This window comes from Scyliorhinus torazame, chromosome 17 (assembly GCF_047496885.1).
Source record: "Scyliorhinus torazame isolate Kashiwa2021f chromosome 17, sScyTor2.1, whole genome shotgun sequence".
Taxonomy (NCBI): Eukaryota; Metazoa; Chordata; class Chondrichthyes; order Carcharhiniformes; family Scyliorhinidae; genus Scyliorhinus; species Scyliorhinus torazame.
In genome coordinates, this window is record NC_092723.1 from 154,999,542 (window position 1) to 155,020,481 (window position 20,940).

Below are 20,940 nucleotides of genomic sequence, written 5' to 3' on the forward strand. Positions count from 1 at the left end.
TTCATTCTTCACTGAGGATAAACCCTCATGGCAGGGACAGTATTCACTCTACTGAGGATAAACCCTCATAGATACATAGAGGGGCTGGTTTAGCACACTGGGCTAAATAGCTGACTTTTAAAGCAGACCAAGGCAGGCCAGCAGCACGGTTCAATTCCCGTACCAGCCTCCCCGAACAGGCGGCGGAAGGTGACGACAAGGGGCTTTTCACAGTAACTTCATTTGAAGCCTACTTGTGACAATAAGCGATTTTCATTTCATTTCATTTTCAGATACATAGAAGATAGGAGAAGGAGGAGGCCTTTTGGCCCTTCGAGCCTGCTCCGCCATTCATCATGAGCATGACTGATCATCCAACTCAATAGCCTAATCCTGCTTTCTCCCCATAGCCTTTGATCACATTCTCCCCAAGTGCTATATCCAGCCGCCTCTTGAATATATTCAAAGTTTTAGCATCAACTACTTCCTATGTTAATGAATTCCTCAGGCTCACCACTCTGTGTGAAGAAATATCTCCTTATCTCTGTCCGAAATGGTTTACCCTGAATCCTCAGGCTGTGACCCCTGGTTCTGGACACACCCATCATTGGTAACATCTTCCCTGCATCTACTCTGTCTAGACCTGTTAGAATTTTATACATCTCTATGAGATCCCCCTCATTCTTCTGAACTCCAGCGAGAACAATCCCAACCTAGTCAATCTCGCTTCATATGACAGTCCCACCATCCCTGGAGTCAGTCTGGTTAACCTTCACTGCACTCCCTCATGGCGGGAACAATGTTCACTCTTCACTGAGGATAAACCCTCATGGCAGGGACAGTGTTCATTCTTCACTGAGGATAATCCCTCATGATGAGTACAGTACCTCTTCACTGAGGATGAACCCTCATAGCAGGGACAGTGTTCACTCTTCACTGAGGATAAATGCTCATGACGGGAACGATGCTCACTCTTCACTGAGGATAAACCCTCATGGCAGAGACAGTGTTCATTCTTCACTGAGGATAAACCCTCATGGAAGGGACAGTGTTCATTCTTCACTGAGGATAAATCCTCATGGCAGGGACAGTGTTCACTCTTCACTGAGGATAAACCCTCATAGCAGGGACAGTCTTCATTCTTCACTGAGGATAAACCCTCATGGCGGGGACAGTGTTCACTCTTCACTGAGGATAAACCCTCATGGCAGAGACAGTGTTCACTCTTCACTGAGGATCAAACCCTCATGGTGGTGACAATGTTCACTGTTCACTGAGGATAACTCCCTCATGGCGGGGACAATCTTCACTCTTCACTGAGGCTAACTCCCTCTTGGCGGGGACAATCTTCACTCTTCACTGAGGATCAATCCCTCATTGCGGGGACAATCTTCACTCTTGTGGAAGACGGCAGGGTTGTAATCAAGGTTGGGGGGTTTATGGGGTCACAGGGTGGGGGAGTGGACATAGTAGGGTCCTCTTTCAGAGGACCGATGTAGACCTAATGGGACGAATAGCCTCCTTCTACACTCTAGGGATTCTATGACAAACCCACCATACAAGTTTAATTAAAGAAGCTAAGGCAGTATCAAACTTAAGGAAAAATCATATAACTGCACAGAAATGAATGTCAGGTCAGATGATTGATCAGAATTATATAGAGTCGCAGCGAATTGCTTAAAGGTTAATCAGGAGAAACGAATTAGAGCATAAGAGGAAACTAGTGTGAAATGTAAAAGTAGATAGAGTTTCAACAGGTATTTAAAAAAGAAGAGTAAGTAAAATGAGTGTTGTTCCTCAAGAGAGTGACAGTGAGGAGCTAATAGTAGATAATAGGGAAATGGTAGACTGTCATCTTCAATATAGAAGATACAAAAAACATTCCAGTAATAGCTGCAAATCAGGAAATGGAAGGAAGAGTGGGACTTATTGAAATTACAATCACTAGGGAAGCAGTCCTGAGCAAAGTGATGGAGCTATGAGCTGAAAGGTCTCCAGATTCTGATGGACTTCATCCTCGGTCTTTAAAGAGGTGGCTAATAAGGCAGTAGTTGTTAAAAGCAAATTACTGCGGATGTTGGAATCGGAACCAAAAAAATAAAATACTGGACAATCTCAGAAGTGTCTAACAGCACCTGTGGAGAGAAAAGGGAGCTAACATCTTTGTCAAAAGCAATAGATGTATTGGTGTTCATTTTCCAAAATTCTGGCAAGGTTCCATCAGACTGGAAAGATGCTAATCTGATGCCTCTATTCAAGACGTGGGGGAAGCAGGAAACTATAAGACAGAGATGAGAATTCAGAGCGTTGTGCGACTTTGGAACTCTCCAAATCAGAAGCGTTGGGGGCGGGCTCATTGAATATTTTTAAGGTGGTGTTAGATAGATTCTTGTTAGGTACGGAAATCAAAGTATATTGAGGTGGATGGGAATGTAGCGCACACAAGCGGATCAGCCATGAACTTATTGAATGGCGGAGCAGGCTCGAGTGGCTGAATGGCCTATTTCTGCCCCTGTTTTGTACGTTCTTATGTTGCCTCCGTTTCATTTTATCAACTCAGTGCTTCTCTTCAGACTGTTTTTCAGGATCTATTGGCTTGATTTTCTTTCAAATATTTGTAGAAAAGTAAAGGACAAATTTCAGAAGGTTAATTCAGGGGGAATCACATGATACAGGTGCGGGAATTCTGTGGGCTCTGGCACGACACATCATTTACTCCTTTCATTTATTTTGTTTACATGGAACATACTTAATTATAATCTTTATTAATGTCACAAGTAAGCTTATACTAATACTGCATTGAAGTTACTGTGAAAATCCCCATGTCCCCTAGACGCCACACTATGTCGTCTTTCGGGACTTGTGGGAGGAAACCGGAGCACCCGGAGAAAACCCACACAGACATGGGGAGAACATGCAGACTCCGCTCTGACAGTGACCCAAGCCGGAAATCGAACCTGGGTCCCTGGTGCTGTGAAGCAACAGTGCTAACCACTGTGTTGCCATGCCGCCTATATAATCCTGGAAGTGAATACTCCATTGTGTGTCCCTAGAAGATTTCTGGCTAAGCATTGGTGGGAAAATACTGGGGAATCCTGAGAAAATCATCGACAGAAGGGAGTAGTCAGATGCAACTGGGGTGGAGCTGACTCCTCAATATGCTGACTTAATCCTCGAGCGAGCTCTTGGTTTGGCACCCTCGAACGTATTGCAGATGATGGCCGCAAACATCATTAAAGTAATTGACGGTAAATTCGGCTTGTTAGCACAGAATATTAGTGCTTATGAGTCTGAGCTGCAGAATACTAATAAAAGGCTTGATGAAATGGAGGAGAAAATCCTTAACTGTCAAGAATGCAACTTCCTCAGCTGAGGCCCACTTGAAATCCTGGGAAAAGCAGCTACGTGGTGTGTCAGAAACCCTGGAGAACTGAGGCCGGAAGAAAAATGTCTGGGTTGTCGGTTTGCCAGAAGGAGTGGAGGGTAAGCTCCTTATTAAATGCTTTGAGAACTGGCTGCCATGTTTTCTTAAGCTGAATACGAAAGCTGGGCATATTAAATTGGAAAGGGCACATTGTATCCTTTCTTGGAGGCCTAGGGACAATAGGCATCCCGATTACAATAATTAGTTTTTATAACTATGGAGATTGCCAAGAATACTGGAAGCAGCAAGGAATGGTGACACCTGACTCTATGACCGGGTGAGTGTCTCTTTCTTCCATGATTTCACGGCAACGACACAAAAGAAGCGTAGAGGCTTCGATGAAGTTAGAAAACGACTCATGGCTGTTGGAATTAATTGCGACCTGTTTTATCCTGCAACACTCAGGGTGGCATCCCTCAACTCCATAAAGACATTCAACAGTCCGACTAAGGTCTTGACTTTTGTGAACTGGATGGAAGGCAATAATGTGAACAACCCAGACTCTATCAACTGTTATAATGCTTCCTGCCTGGTGCGGCACGATGGCGCAGTGATTAGCACTGTTGCCTACGGTACTGAGGACCCGGGTTCGATCCCGGCCCCGGGTCACTGTCCATGTGGAGTTTTCACGTTCTCCCTGTGTTTGCATGGGTCTCACGCCCACAACCCAGAGGTGAGCAGGGTAGGTGGATTGGCCACGCTAAATTTCCCCTTAATTGAAAAAAAATAATTATTGGGTACTCTTCAATTTAAAAAAATAAATAATGCTTCCTGCCTGAGCTTATGTTGCTACTTATCATGTTAGCAGGAAGGTGTTAACAATCGAGCTCGAAAATGAATGTTTTATCCTTAAGAATCTCAGGGGCTTCAATTCATCATGAAAGGAAAACACCCTTCAGGGTGCTGCTTTGAGGGGTGTGCTGTGTAGGTGTTATGGTAGTGGAGCTACGTGATAGATATCCGTCTTCTGATTCGTACATTTATGATGGTAATCAATGCTTTATGGTTTCTTAACTTTAATCATGATAAACATGAATAGCGCCACTGCTGGGAGGTGGGTGAGTGGTTTAGGTCTTCATGGGTGGGGGCAAAGTGCAGGAGGGGCATTTGGCTCCAATTCCCTTTCTGACATATCTTTTCTCCTTTTGTGGACAGCACGGTGGTGCAGTGGTTTGCGCTGCTGCCTCAGCGCCGAGGACCCGGGTTCGATCCCGGGTCACTGTCCGTGTGGAGTTTGCACATTTTCCCCATGTCTGTGTGGGTCTCACCTCCACAACCCAAAACGATGTGCAGGATAGGTGGTTTGACCACGCTAAATTTCCCCTTAATTGGAAAACAAAATTGGGCATTCGACGTTTATCAAAAAAAACTTTTCTCCCCTTTTCTGTCTCCTGCGTAAATTGAAGGAAAGCTTGTAGGTTTCGCCCCACAGATCCTCACGTGTTGAGGAAAGTCACCTGAGAATGAATATCGTCATGAGTTTTTTGTATTTTTTTTCATTTTCGGGTTGAAGAATTGTTAACTCGATCCTGCAATGGAGGTGGGTCTCTTATCTGAGAAGGCGACGTTATATTGTGTCTGTGGTGCCTCTGGGTGTGATTGGAACTAGAGGCTGTATATTTTGGTGCACCCCCGACATGGTGTAAAAATCTTATCCTATATTTTCTCTGGTTGATTGAGCAACGAGGTAGCTGCATTAAACATTTGATCCTGGAATGTGCTGGGAGTACAGCATCGTGTTAAGGGAAAAAAGATCTGGGGCGCGATTCTCCCCTACCCGGCGGAGCGGGGGGTTCTGGCGTAATGGAGTGGCGGGAACCACTCCGGCGTCGGGCCGCCCCAAAGGTGCGGACGTCTCCGCACCTTTAGGGGCCAAGCCCTCACCTTGAGGAGCTAGGCCCGCGCCGGAGTGGTTTCCGCTCCGCTGGCTGGCGGGAAAGGCCTTTGGCGCCACGCCAGCCGGCGCCGAAAGGTCTTCGCCGGGCGACGCATGCGTGGGCGCGTCAGCGGCTGCTGACGTCATCCCCGTGCATGCGCAGGGGAGGGGGTCTCTTCCGTCTCCGCCATAGTGAAGACCATGGCGAAGGCAGAAGAAAAAGAGTGCCCCCACGGCACAGGCCCGCCCGCGGATCGGTGGGCCCCGATCGCAGGCCAGGCCACCGTGGGGGCACCCCCCGGGGCCAGATCGCCCGCGCCCCCCCCCCAGGGCCCCGGAGCCAGCCCGCGCCGCCTTGTCCCGTTGTTCAGATGGTGGTTTAATCCACGCCGGCGGGAGAGGGTTGACAGCGGCGGGACTTCGGCCCATCGCGGGTCGGAGAATCGCCAGGGATGGGCCCGCCGACCGGCCTGGCGCGATTCCCACCCCCGCCGACCGGCGCGGCGCTATTCCCATCCCCGCCGAATCTCTGGTGGCAGAGAATTCGGGACACGGTGGGGGCAGGATTCACGCCAGCCCCCGGCGAATCTCCGAAACGGTGGGGGGTCGGAGAATCGCGCCCCTTGTCTTTCCTTAAAAGAGAGAACGTTGACAAAGTTTTGTTGCAGGAAACTCATTTTGATGACAAAGAGCACTTAAAGCTGATGCAGTTTTAGGATACCGAACCAGACCCCAACTGTTGTTGGAGGAGCAGATGAAAATCACAGGCAATTTTTCAATTTGTAATACTGTGAGGAAAGGATATGCCCAGGAATTATGACTATGACCAATAGGTATCTTTTATAGTAAAACAAACTTTAATTTAAACACAGAATTAACCTCATTAACATCAAAGAAATAGCTTTTCAACTAACAGTTAAACAGTTCTTAAACAAAAGGAAAAACCTGAATGTATTGACTACACTTGCCAAAGTTAACAAAGCGGGTTACTTGCAGATTTTTGGAGAGAGTTCCTTTGCACATCAGATCCAGTACACTTCTGCTCAACCTAACAGCATTTGGCAAAACTGTTGTTCAATTTAAAACCCTATAACAGACTGCAAAATTACAACCTGGCCCCGCCCATTAATTACATCATCTGTACTTAAACACTAAGTGTTTATATAATCCCTCATAAATTATCCATACTCCAGAGAATCTCCAGCAATCAAAACACTATTCCATTAACCCTTCATCTGCAACCAAGTAAGTGGTTAAATTCAATAATCACTTCATCTTTTATGACTTCTTAATTACAGCTTTAATATATACACTACCTGTATGTATTTTAAACCAGCGTTTTTAATAATGTTTCTGCAACAGAATATCAAATATAATATATAACAATTTCTACATTCATCACAGCGCGATTCGGTGGGGCAGGTGCTTTTTGCGCCTCTTTCTCCACCAGCATGTCGGGGCATAGCAGGATTGGTCAGCAAAAATGTGTCTTTCAAAATAGAGAACTGTGTGAAGGACAAGGGTGGTAGAGACTCCCCATAAGAAACCCACCCAGAAAATACCCCCCCATAAGAAACCCCCCGATAAGAGACCCCCCCATAAGAGACCCCCCCCATAAGAGACCCCCCCCATAAGAGACCCCCCCATAAGAGACTCCCCCCATAAGAGACCCCCCCATAAGAGACCCCCCATAAGAGACCCCCCATAAGAGACCCCCCCATAAGAGACCCCCCCATAAGAGACCCCCCCCATAAGAGGCCCCCCCATAAGAGACCCCCCCCATAAGAGACCCCCCCATAAGAGACCCCCCCCCATAAGAGACCCCCCCATAAGAGACCCCCCCATAAGAGACCCCCCCATAAGAGACCCCCCCATAAGAGACCCCCCCATAAGAGACCCCCCCCATACAGGACCCCCCATAAGAGATCCCCCATCAGAGACCCCCCCATAAGAGATCCCCCATCAGAGACCCCCCCCCCATCAGAGACCACCCATAAGAGATCCCCCATAAGAGACCTTCCCCATAAGAGACCTCCCCCATAAGAGACTTCCCCCATAAGAGACCTCCCCCATAAGAGACTCACCCATAATAGAGAACCCCATCAGAGACCCCCCAGAAGGAAGACCCCCTTAGAGAGACCTCCACCAGGGACTTATCACAGAGACCCCTGCCTGGAAGCTAGAGAGAAATCCAGACAAAGATAGTTTAAAAGCAAAATCACTGCTTTAAAGCTCACCTGTGACCTACACCTACTGGCTCAGGCAGAGAAAACAGCACCTGTAAATTCCTAAAAAATGAAAACCACATCAGATGGGATTAAATCCCCTCAGATCCTTGGTCTGCAAGACTTTCATTTACAAGAATGTAAAATTGATTTTACTAGGCTGTGATTGACAGCTTACCTATCGCTTGCTGTCTGGATTGATGATTTCATTTCCCTTCATGCTTCAGTGGATCTCAAGTACCCTGCTGTGTAACGTACTGCAATGTTTATGAACGTCGAGCTATGAGTGACAGCTCTTGGACCACATCAAAAGCAGTTGAGTGCTTTCTGCAGAGAAAAAAAATGAAGTGAGAGCATTTTGATCCTTAATAAGACAACTATGCATCTTGAGCTTCAGTCACCCCGGTGGAAAAAACCCTGATTTCTGTGAACTTAAGCAATTAATCAGCAAGCTTTATGACACTTTGACCGGAATTCTCCGGCCGTTCATCGGCAGCAGGATTCTCTGGTCCCGTCACAGCACCCCCCTGCCTGCAGGTTTCCTGGTGTCTTCAATGGGAAATCTCATTGATAGCGGTGGGAACAGAGAATCCCGCTGCCAGCGAACGGTGCTCCCCCTCTTGCTGCCGAGAAACACGCAACTGGGAAAGGTAGAATCCAGCCCTTTGTGTTCTAGATCCTGTGCAAGTATATCAGAGATTGTGCGATCTTGGGAAAAAGACTTTGCAGTCAGTATTGATGAAGAGACCTGGGGTAATATATGGGAAAATGCCAATAAAATTTCAGTCTATAATAGAACGAAGGAGTCTCAGCTCAAAATATTACACCGTCTGCATATCACACCAGGCTTGAGATGCAGGGTGATCCTGCTATATCCTTCTTGTGCCCAAAATGCAAGGTAGTTGAAGGTGTCCACATACACTGTGTGTGGTCCTGTGTTAAAATGATATTCGGCATGGCCTTAGAATTTGATTCTTTATTCATAATTCTGAGGCTCCCAGATAGGAGAATTATTGACTCTAATGATAAAAGGCTGTATAATATGCTAACCTTTTCAGCACAGAAGAACATAATTTGCTCCTGGATTAGCGATAAATATCCTTCAATTCAGAATTGACATGAAATGATCATGGAATGTATCCTTATGGAGTTCCTAAATTGCATACTCCGTTCTAATTCGGATGCATTCCAAAACGTGGGGCTCTTATCTCAAATCTATAGGCTTCGCTATGTCTGACTTCCTCCAACAACCTTTCCATAAGTTATGTGGCACCGTCTTGAACTCGCTATATGTGATGGTGTGTACAAACTATATTACCATGTCTATATGGCCTTATCCTCTTCTCTATTCTCCAGCTTGTCATAATATACACCAGTATATCATGGTGCAGACACACACACACACACTGATGGACACCCAGTGGGACAAATCAACACACACAATACCGCAGCCAATCACCAGTTACAGCACATGCACTATAAAGACAAGGGGCATCAGAGTTCCCGCTCATTCGAGCTGCAGCTTCCTAGTAGGACAGAGCCCACAGCCTGCAGCACAGATCTTCACCATGTGCTGAGTGCATAGACTGGTTAGGACAAGGCATAGGTCTTTAGTTCAATCTAATATCGTGTTAACCCACAGTGAAAGTATGTTCAACAGTTTCTGACTTAATAAAATAGTGTTGCACTATTTTAAGTGTTGGTGGCCTGTATGTGTTCCACGGATCCAGAGCGCCCAACACAACACAGCTTATCCGTTTGTTTTCTTTTTTTTATTGTATAATCAGAGACACCAAAATTAATGATTAAGCTAAACCAACTGTGTTTGCTTTCTCCTGCCTTTTCCTGTATTCAGGTATGCAGAAGCATTTACACTGTACCAGTTTTGAGGGTTTGTTGCGTTATTTGTAAAATTGAAAAAAACTCTAATAAAAAAATATATATTTTTAAATGTCAATTCCCACACAAATTATATTGTGGGCAAGTGTGTGCATGAGTGTATACATGCGTTTATTGAAAAAGGACTAGAGTATAAAAGGTAGAGGTGTTGTTTCAATTGTATAGGGTGTTGGTGAGACCACATCTGGAATATTATGTCCAGTTTTGGTTTCCTTGAGGAAGGATGTGGTGGCATTGGAGGCAGTTCAGAGGAGGTTCACCAGATTGATTCCGGGGATGAAAAGGTTGACGTATGAGGAGAGATTGAACAGTTGGGCCCATACTTGCTGGAGTTTAGAAGAATGAGGGGATCTGATCGAGGTATATAAAATACTAAGAGGGATTGATAAAGTAAACGTAGGCCAAATGTTCCCCCTTATGGGGCAATCTAGAATGAGAGGTCACAGGTTGAGAGGCGGTAGATTTAAAACTGAGATGAGGAGGACCTACTTCTCGCAGAGGGTGGTGAATTTGTGGAACTCGCTGCCCCATAGTGTGGTGGAGTCTGAATCATTAAATAGTTTCAAGAAGGGGATAGATATATTTCTGATTTAAAAAATGGATGAAGAGAACAGGCAGGGAGATGGATATGAGACCAGGAAGAGATCAGTCATGATCTGATTGAATGGCGGAGCAGGCTCGAAGGACTGAATTGCCTACTTCTGCTTCTAATTCCCATGTTCCTATGTGTAACATGGGCCTGGCAGTGATTCCTATCGAACGTCATGTTGGTTACGCACTCACAAAAGCTATCATTAATATTTTAATTTCAATCTACCTGGTTTTTTTTGCTGAATAACGTCAAGTGTGATTTTGTATGAAATACTTTTACTCTTTGTACTTTTTTGAAAATGATTTGAATCCAAACCCAATGAATTATTTCAGAAGATTTTCAACTCCAATCAATCAGACCCAACCAAGTGACTTAGGAGGTTAAATTGATGTCCCTTTTACAGGAGGCAGGACTGGATAATGTAGAGCAGAAGAACTCCAGACATCAAGTGACGTTTGTTACAACTCGCTCCTGGTGAGGTTCCCCGAAATTATTGATCAGGGCAAGATTCCTCAATTTGTCGCCATCCAGCTGGGATACCCAAAATTGTTCCAGACCTGGTTGAGGAGGGATGAACCTGTTCCCCGTCTTTATTCAACCCCCTAATCTAAAAAAAGTTCCCTTTTTGCTAATACCTTTTTCCCAGACCCAATAGTTAAGTTTTAAAAGGAGACAATTTAACCAGGCTTTCTTGAGTTAAAGATAAAGTGAGTTTATTAATTATTAAAGACAAGAAAATAGTGAAACACATGTATGTATATTCACACAGATTAGAAGGGGGAATTGAATTTAAAGTAAGAAAATATTTAAGAAAAGGTACACAGAACAGCCCTTGACTTGTGAGGAGTAGATGGTTAAACATTGTGGTTTGAGACTCTTGTAGAGTTGACTTCAGTAGGTGAATAGTCTACAGAGAGTTGTGAACACAACCCAGTCTATAACGCAAACCCGCTTTCCATCCATTGACTCTGTCTGCACCTCCCGCTGCCTTGGGAAAATGGGCAGCATAATCAAAGACCCCCCCCACCCGGGATAGTCACTCTTCCAACTTCTTCCATCGGGCAGGAGATACAAAATTCTGAGAACATGCACTGACAGATTCAAAAACAGCTTCTTCCCCACTGTTACTAGACTCCTAAACATGCCTCTTATGGACTGATCTGATCTCTTCTCTACTGAGTATGTATGGTTCACCCAATGCCTTTGTCTATGTCTTTACATTGTGTATTTATGTTTGCCCAATGGTTTTTTTTCATGTATGTAATGATCTGTCTGAAGTATACGCAGAACAATACTTTTCACTGTACCTCAGTACACGTGACAATAAACAAATCCAATCCAACCCTAATAGTCATTTTCACGGTACCAGTAGAGTTGACTTTAGCAGGCACATAGTCTGTTTTGTGATTCCAGTGTTCTGTAGTTTGGCGGAGAATTTCTCAGTTCGCATTTCAGCTACAGTCCTTACTGACCTGGCTGACTTCCACAATCAGAGAGAGATATTCCTGCACAATGGCTATTTAAAGAAGTATTGTGCTTGTACTTGCTGGCTTTTACTTCTGTGCCAAAATCTGCAGGGCTTGTTCTCATAGAGCACACACAGACAGACAACTGGGGCAGTTTTTCAGCTGGCTCGTAACCCATTCTTTGCATATTCCAAGGAAATTACGCAGGAAACATTTTGATGAGATGTCCACTAAGTCCCAATGTCTCTACCAGAGTTGGCAATCAGTTTCTGGATGCTTTTAGCAGTACCTTCTCTGTTAACAGCTTGGGGTTCAGTTATCGCTTCGAGAATTACCCTGCAGCAATTCGGCCAGTGACTTGTGTGTTTTTTAAACTCCGGTCTTATTTAAAGTCCAGTATTTCTAGACATAATTCCATGTTTTTACTTCATTATTGTGACAAGTGGTAGCTCCAATGTGAATCCAAGAGGACAAAAGTTGGTACAGTTCAATCCAAATTCTGGTGTTGAGCTCTATCCTGCTGATTCTGTATTTCCAGAGAGACTGCACCAAGGGACACAGCAGAAGCAACCAATGGCTCACTGTTTATGCAAACATGTGTTGGGTGTTTGAGAGATTCATTAATGCGGCATGGTAGCATAGTGGTTAGCACTGTTGCTTCACAGCACCAGGGCCCCAGGTTCGATTCCTGGCTTGGGTCACTGTCTGTGTGGAGTCTGCACGTTCTCCCTGTGTCTGCGTGGGTTTCCTCCGGGTGCTCCAGTTCCCTCCCACAAGTCCCAAAAGAGGTGCTGTTAGGTAATTTGGACATTCTGAATTCTCCCTCGGTGTACCCGAACAGGTGCCGGAATGTGGCGACTAGGCGATTTTCACAGTAACTTCATTGCAGTGTTAATGTAAGCCTACTTGTTACAATAATAAAATATTATTATATTATATTATAATGCTAGTTCTTTTGGATATGACTGGGGTGGTATGTTTGTTTAGGCTGAGGGTATGTTGCGATGAACCACACATGGACCACTACTTGTCTAGAGTCAGCCTTTCGATCAATTGGTGAGAACAGCTGCCTTCTTCTTGTTCTAAATAGAATGCATTATTTGGAGGACCCGTATTATTGAATGTTAATTTATGATGTTTGCGCAGCCTTCATACTGGCTTGGAAAGCCAAGATCTGAATACATCAAAGTCAACAGAGAGGATGAGGAAACAGATAGAATCCTAAACACTGAATACATGGAGGATGATCCAGTGGGTATTGAAGCTGGCATCAGAATCAAAGACTTGAGCAAGGTAAGGGTATAGGGTTTGACTGGTGGCCACAATGTAGAACTGTAGTAGTTACACTGAATCACTTTTCACACAAATCTGTGACTCTCTATACCAAAAAACTTTTAAGACTGGGATCAAGTAAAAATTTCAAAACCAAGATATAATTGTTTTGTTGGGCAAGGTATTATTGAGGATCAGAGAACCAAGGAGGGTAGATGGAGTTAGATATAGGTCAGCCATGATCTAATTGAATAGTGGAACAAGCCAAAAGGCCAAATGGTCTCATCCTGTTCCAGGTCATGAGGTACAAAAGTGTAGGAAATAGGAGCAAGGGCAAGCCATATGGCCCATCAAGCCTGCTCTATCATTTAATACAATCATGGCTGATCTTCAGCTTCAACTTCACCTTCCCGATATTGGTTGATACTGATCCCTTGATTCCATGAGAGATAAAAATCTCAGACTTAAGTATATTCAATAATGGAGTATCCATAATCTTTTGGGGTAATAAGATCACCTCTCATTCTTACAATTCCCCTCCAAGTCCCACACCAGATTGACTTGGAACTATAACACCATTCCTTCACTGTTGGCAGGAAACAGAAGTAATTTTATATAAGCTTTTTTGTATTTGAGGGCATTAAAAATAAGGCATAGCTTTAAGCAAGTTTAATTTTGTGTTTCTATATTTGAAAGTGGCTTCAGTTTGGTTTTGATACATGCATGGGAATGAGGATTTACGATGTGAAAGCAACGGGGCTTAAAGGAAAACCAGGTCATTGCTTGGCGACCAGGGGCCACCCCAGGATAGAAAGAACGTATAAGTTAGTTGTAAGCTAGACCAAGGGGAAACTGGACAGGATGGGGAGCTGCAGAATGCAGACTTTCCAAAAGAACAAAATAAAGTCCCAGAAACCTGTGAGTTGGACAAATGTACGTCTCAGGAAGACAGTTAAGTTAAAGGAACGAAGAACAAGAAATTGAACAAGGTCCTGTTCAGGAGAATTCAAGTAAAAACAGAGAAAGTGCTTGGAGTTAAAGAGACAGCTTCAAGATCCAGATTTAAAGTCAACTAGTTGAGAAGCAAGACATCCAAGATAAATCAAAAGTTTGATGGCATCTTAATACAGCCTGTGAGGCAGCAGCGTTCTGTTGGCATGGCTGGGTTCCTGAAAGATTGTGTGGAAACTTGAATGTGGCAATCCAAGGCAGGGGAATACCAAAAGGAGAAATTGAAATCCTGGAAGCGGATCCTTGGTGAAGGCATCCAAAAGAAAGTGTTGTTTGGGAGAAGATTCTACGGCGTGTTTTTCAAGAGTGGAGTTTGGAATTACCCATGTGGAATTCAGAGCTTCAGTGAGACCAGTTGACTCGCAGTGTGACAAACATCTGGGGGATTTGATGAGCAATCCACAGAAGCTGTTTAGGGTGGCATCTGTCACTTGGTTTCAGAGTGTGATGTGCCTGACCACGGTTTGCGTGTTCGTTTACATGAACTATGTGCTTACTGAGAATATTAGATAATAAGATAAATTTTGTAATTTGTGTTATCCTTACAAATCTGGGTATATCTTTTAAAAATATAGGTGGGTTGAGGGGGTTATGTATTATAATTAATCTTTTCTTGTTTAATAATTTATTCTTTTTTTAAAAGTTACTTGTCAGTCCTGCAACTGTTCATCCACGTGTTTTAAGTTTAGGAGGCAAGAACTGATTTGGTATGTTGTATATCTTGCCCTTCTGCTGTCTGCAATAGGCAAGGTACAGACCGTACCCAACCAGCCGTGCTTTCAAAACTCACTGTCCAACATTAGATGAATTGTGCCTCTTTCGGCTAAACAAACTTAAGTGACAGCCATTTTCTGGTTCATACCTCACGGCAATGTCTTGATCAATCCAAGTCAAGCTGTCTGGTTTAAATTTCAAACAATGTTCAGCAGTTAACTGTCAGTCACCATCAACTGATGCATTTTCCATGGAAATGCCTCTATCAGTCAGAGTCTATTTGCCAAGCAATCCGTCTCTATACTCATACAGTATAAAGTTGTTGCTTCTCCCCACGTTGATGTTCTTGCAATTGTCCTGATGTGTGCAAGATGAAAAGCTTCAACAAAATAACTTCCTCAGTAATAGATTTGAGCACTTTACTGATGATGGATGTCAGGCTAACTGGCTTCTACCCTGTTTCTCTCCCACATTTCTTGAATAGCAGTATTCCATTTGCTAACTTCCAATCTACAGGGACTGTTCTAGAACCAAGGAAATTACAGATTTGAAATAAGCTGCAATGATGCTTGCCTGTTTAATGATTCCATTTAAAAGCTTTGTGTTCTGTAGGTGTTTAAAGTTGGAAACCAGATTAAGACAGCAGTCTCTCATCTAAACATGAACTTATACCAGGGGCAAATCTCAGTACTGCTGGGGCACAATGGGGCTGGAAAAACCACTACATTGTCCATACTCACGGGTAAGTTTGAGGACATTAGAATGCTCTCTGCTTTCTAGGAATATATTCGCAGGTTGGGCTTCACTTAATTCTCCTTTGGCTTTTCCATTGGAACTCTCATAAATGTTGCTGTTGATTCTAAGTAGCATTGCTGGCAAAACACAGACACTCAGTATTTTCCTTTGGTCAGCCAGTTGAGTCTGACAAACAAGAGCCCAGCATTATCACCAGTGTCTCCAAATCAGGCTATTGAATGAATCTATACATTGGAGTTTCTTCTTCTTGGTTTGGAGAGCAGTCGTTTCCGCTGTAGAAACAATAACACACTCCTTCCTCAGAGTTTAGGCACATGTTGGGGAGAACCAAGGTGTAAGGATCTCAAATGTGCATGTGGTTCTTATGGAATTTTACCAACCAAAACCACACAACACCTGTACAAAGCATCAGTAAGCTCCACGTTATTTGTTTATTTGAGGCCACAAATGGAGAGCACTGCATGTCCAGGGTCAGCTGCTGGTTTATTTAATGAATGCAGCTGCCTTTTCATTGTTCGTAATATAATGTATTATTTAAAGGACCCATGTTATGTATTAACTTAGGATATTTGCCCAGCCTTCTTAACTGCTTGGGAAATCAAGGTTTATCCACATCAAAGTCAACAGAGGACGAGGTTGCAGAGGAAGCCCTGAATACATGGAGGACAACCCTTTGAGTCTTGTAACTGGTATCAGAATGTTGTTACAGATTAGGGTTGTGTGATAATCTGGAGCCTTGTGAGAAGAATCCCAGTGATTGGTCTGCTCCTCACAATCTCATTAATGAGGCAGGATCATTGGATCTCCATTCCCTGTGTCCCACAATGTAGTAGAGCTGCATGACCAAATTTGCCTCTGTGTCAACTTTCTCCTACGCTTCCAGTCTCACATATTTCATGTTGGATCCAACTTGATCTTAAATAAATTCCACTTCTGTCTCAAGCAGGTTCATCAGCTGCAATTGGACAATTTAAAGCAGGGAATCGGGGATGCCTCAAAATTGATAAGCCAGTTCAGAAACCTGATAAGTATATGGGGGAGAAAGGCATGCATTTAGGTAGGGGAACGGAAGGAGTGTGCATGGGAGAGGGTGAATGTGCGCAAGGAGAGAAGGCTATATTTTTAGTTCTGGCACTGACCAATTTAAGGACTAAATTTGAAGTGTGATATTGATTATTTCTCTGTTCTCCTGGTTATTAGGTCTGTTCCCTCCTACAAGTGGCAATGCCTACATTAACGGGTATGATATCTGTCAGGACATGCCACTGGTTCGCCAGAGTCTGGGTCTCTGTCCGCAACATGATGTCCTGTTTGATGACCTGACCGTAGAAGAACATTTGTTTTTTTTTAGTGGGGTAAGTTATGCTGGAGAGGAAGAACACATAGGAATCCAGGTTCAGGCAAGAGGATAAAGGCAACTTAGTCTCTCTCTCTCTCTCTCTCTCTCCATGCAACTGACTGCACAATATATAACTTGTCAACTTTTGTCCTTGCAGGATGTTCCATCTGTTTTTGCAAAATGCCACTTCGATTCAGTGAGTCGTACCTTCTGCTCTGAGTCGGAAGATCATAGCTATAAGCTCTAATCTGTGATTTGACACATAATAGAAGCTGCGGTCTGGTATAGTGCTGACAGTCTGAGATGATGCATCACATGACGCATGAAACTGAGTCCAGATCTGCCTGTTCAGCTTGGTGTAAAAGATTGCACAGTGTTATTCGAAGAGCGGGGGGCATTCTCCCACTGACCTAAGCATCAGTTTTTGTTTACTTCTTTTTACTACTTTCATGGTTATGGGCACTGTTGGTAATTCCAGCATTTATTTCCCATCCTTAATTGACTTTGAACTGAGTGGCCGGCTAGGCCATTTCAGAGGGCAGTTAAGAGTCAACCACATTACTGTGGGTCTGGAGTCACACGTAAGCCAGACCAGGTAAAGATTTCCTTCCCTAAAGGACATGAGTGAACCAGAAGGGTTTTTATGACAATCGATTATAGTTTCATGGTCACAATGACTTAAATTAGCTTTCAATTCAAGATTTTATTAATTAAATTTACTTCATGGCAAATAATTTCCTTGCACTTTATCAGCAGGTGTGAAATGGTGGGAGCCTGTTCTGAGCTCAATGCTGTTGGAGCATCCCACCTAAACCTCTAACCTTTCTTCTTTCCCATGGATCCTCACAGACCTGTTCATTATTTCTAACATCAGGATTTAAATTTCAAACATTCACAGTTTTCTTTTCATCTTATACTCCTCAACCAACCAAGAAAGAGGACAAAGATTCAAGATTAGATCTGACTGGTTGGTATTAGATCGGCAGGCTGGTAATCTGCTCAGCTTTTGCCAACTGCACAGACGTGCCCTTACTACCCTGTCTTCCTAATGGCCCGACCCAAATATTCCCTTCAAGTTCTTGCCCAATCCTGGTACATTTTCCAAGATAGGAGAATGTCTGATTAGTCCCTGCCATGAACAAGAACGAACGAGGGAGAGAGTGGGAGCGTGAGTGAGGGGGAGAGTGGGAGAGTGAGCAAGAAAGAAGGTGGGTGAGCGAGCAAGGGAAAAGGTGGGAGAGAGAGACCGAGCAAGGGAGAGAGGGGGAAGGAGAGAAGGGGAGGTAGAGAGTTATGAGAGTGAAGGGGAAATTGGGAGGGAATTAGTGCGAGAGGGTGGGAGAGAGGCAGAGTGTGAGAGAGACAGGGCATGAGGCAGAGAGAATAGCACTAGTGAAGGAGATACAGGATGGAATTGATTTTCCAATCCTATTGCGCCATGTGCTGATCCCATTGCACCAGGTGCATCGAGGGAGAGGCCCAAAATGGGTTTTGCACCGGGTGCCGAGCCGATTGTGAGTCACCGATTGCGAGTCACCAGCCCACTACACCCAGCCGATCTGAATCAAGCCCTCGCTGTGCATAACTAAATATGCACATCCTGTTTGAAGCTGCATTTTCCCGGCTCCAAGTAGTCGTTGACAGCACCGACGAGGCCTCACTTGGGCACAGATTAGTACTGGCCTCCACAAGTGCGGGGCTGGGGCTGCTCGGAGGTCATTGGAGCCCCCTAGATGGTTGGGACAGAGCAGGGCAGAGCCCTGACACTGTCCCTGGCACCCAGGCAATGTCAACCTGACACCCAGACACCTTGGCAGCACCCAGTTGCCAGGTCGACATAGCTGAGCCTGAGGGGGGGGGCATGCCAATGGAAGTGGGAGGGCCATGAAGGGGTGGGTCCTGAAAGGGCGGGGGGGGACCAAAAGGGGGGGGGGCTAAAAGTGGGGTCCCTCAGTGGCCCCCATAGCAAGGTATGCTCACTTGGTGATGAGGGGTCACGAGGATGGATGGGGCCGCATCATCCTTGTGCCTTGGTTGGGTGGGTGTGGTGGGGGGAGGGGTCAAGCTCACCTTTTGTGATGGGAATGGGGTTGCCTCTCGAGGATCGAGATTTGGTGGTGTTGCCCAGGCCTGCGGGGGGTGGGGGTGTCGCTATGCCTGTGGTTGGAAGGTGTGGGGGCTCCACAACCTCACTTTGAGATTGGTTCACCTTCTAAAAATGGCATCCTGATCTCTGAAGAGCAGGTCTGGCCGGTGAGTTTAGTTTCCTACAGCAGAAAAAAATTTGAAGTGTGGGATTTACCGGGAAACTCCCCAAGCTCCAAAAAATTAAAGTGTGAGTGAATACCAGTTTTGATCGCACCAAAACGGTCAACGCGAATCACCCTACCAAACTCACTCAAAATGACAATCATTTTTTGGGTGAATCTCATCTGAGGATTCACAGCTAACTCACTCACTCCAGCTTTGCGGTGTTAGATGCCATTGCCTCAGTGTGTTGACCATGTCCATTTTTCCCTCACAGCTAAAAGGATGCCAGTCTGGTAAGATCCGTGAAGAGGTAAACCGAATGTTAAGAATTCTGAAGTTCGAGGACAAACGAAAAGCCAGGATCAAGACTTTGTCCGGAGGAATGAAACGCAAGCTGTCAATTGGAATTGCTCTCATTGGCAACTCCAAGGTAATTAATTACCCTTTCGGCAGCTCAGGGGCCTGAAATTCAAACGTATTCAACAGATCAGGCAGAAACTTATGTTAGAGAAACAAGTTAATGGTCCATGTCCTTCCATAGAAGTAGAAAATGTTGGATAAGTAACAGGTTTTAATATAGTATAGAGACAGGGAATGTGAGGTGAGGAAGGCACAAAGGGAAGGTCTGTGGTTGAGTGGAAAGCAGGAGCGATTAAATGACAAAAAGGCAAAAGGGAGTGGTAATGGAACATGGAAAATAACAAAAGATGTGTCAAGTGAGAGACTTTATTACTGGCTGATGCACGATCAATTACACAAAGACGAGAGTTGAATGCAAATGAGGCTTTATTACACTAAGATGTGTGGCCTCCTACAGCAGCTGCCGAAATGGCTGCTTTATGGGGAGCACACTTATTTATACTCCGCCTACTGGGCGGAGCCAGCAGGCAGGGAACTACCCCCGTACCTGTAGTACAGAGCCTTACCACAAATCACCTAATATATACATCAGTGGTGACTGCAACATTCACCCCCTGTTAAAATTGAGTTCGGCGGGGGTGGTGGAGAACTATATACAAGTACTACAGAGAAAAAATGGAGTCCCGATCAAATTACAGGTTCAGTCGGTCCGGAGCCTTGATCTGCCGTTGGGATCGCCGCAGTGGTGGCGGCGATTCCGGTTTCGATCTGGTCCTCGGTGACTCAGGGAGCGTGCCGAAATCCTCGTCATCCTCGGGCGTGGGCAGGGGGAGGAAGGATTGTCCTGGGGCGAGGGCTGCGGTGGGGTGCACCGGGGAAGGGGGGGTGGCGCTGGGTCGGAGGGGTGTGTGTGTGTGGAACCAGCTGGTGCCAGGTCCCTGAGGGAGACAGTATCTTGGTGGCCGTTGGGGTATGCTACGTAGGCGTACTGCAGGTTGGCGTGGAGTAGCTGTACCCTTTCAACCAATGGGTCCGCCTTGTGGAGTCGGACGTGCTTATGGAGGAGTACGGGTCCTGGAGCTGCGAGCCAAGTCGGGAGCGACACCCCGGAGGTGGACTTCCTGGGGAAGGCAAAGAGACGTTCATGGGTGTGTCATTAGTCGCAGTGCATAGGAGCGACCAAATGGAGTGCAGTGCGTCGGGGAGGACCTCCTGCCAGTGGGAGGCCGGGCGATTTCTGGACCGTAGGGCCAGCTGGACAACCCTCCAGACTGTCCCATTCTCCCTCTCCACCTGCCCGTTTCCCCGGGGGTTATAGCTGGTCGTCCTGCTCGAGGCGATACCCTTGTTGAGCAGGAACTGACACAGCTCATCGCTCATGAATGAGGTCCCTGTCGCTGTGGACGTAGGCAGGGAAGCCGAACAGAGCGAAGATGGTGTTGAGGGCTTTGATGACGGTGGCAGACGTCATATCAGGGCATGGGATGGCGAAGGGGAATCTGGAGTACTCATCGACCACACTGAGGAAGTACGTGTTACGGTAGGTGGAGGGGAGGGGCCCTTTGAAGTCCACGCTGAGGCGTTCAAAGGGGCGGGAGGCCTTCACCAGGCGCGCACGGTCTGGCTGGTAGAAGTGTGGTTAGCACTCCGCACAGACCTGGCAGTCTCTGGTGATTGCCCTGACTTCCTCGACGGACTAGGGCAGATTGCGGGCCTTGATGAAGTGGTACAAACGTGTGACTCCCGGGTGACAAAGGTTGTCGTGCAGAGTCCGGAG

At 45.5% G+C, this 20,940-nt stretch overlaps 1 protein-coding gene across 4 annotated transcripts in view; it reads left to right on the top strand.

Annotated features, from left to right (window-relative positions):
- The window catches only part of abca3b (ATP-binding cassette, sub-family A (ABC1), member 3b), a 238,092-nt gene that overhangs the window by 104,621 nt on the left and 112,531 nt on the right, over window positions 1-20,940 (top strand). For all 4 annotated transcript variants that reach the window (XM_072481322.1, XM_072481324.1, XM_072481325.1 and 1 more), the window contains exons 11-14: window positions 12,608-12,754; window positions 15,071-15,200; window positions 16,415-16,569; window positions 19,078-19,233. In XM_072481322.1, coding sequence (XP_072337423.1) covers window positions 12,608-12,754; window positions 15,071-15,200; window positions 16,415-16,569; window positions 19,078-19,233 — 588 coding nt within the window. The remainder of the gene's footprint in view (window positions 1-12,607; window positions 12,755-15,070; window positions 15,201-16,414; window positions 16,570-19,077; window positions 19,234-20,940) is intronic.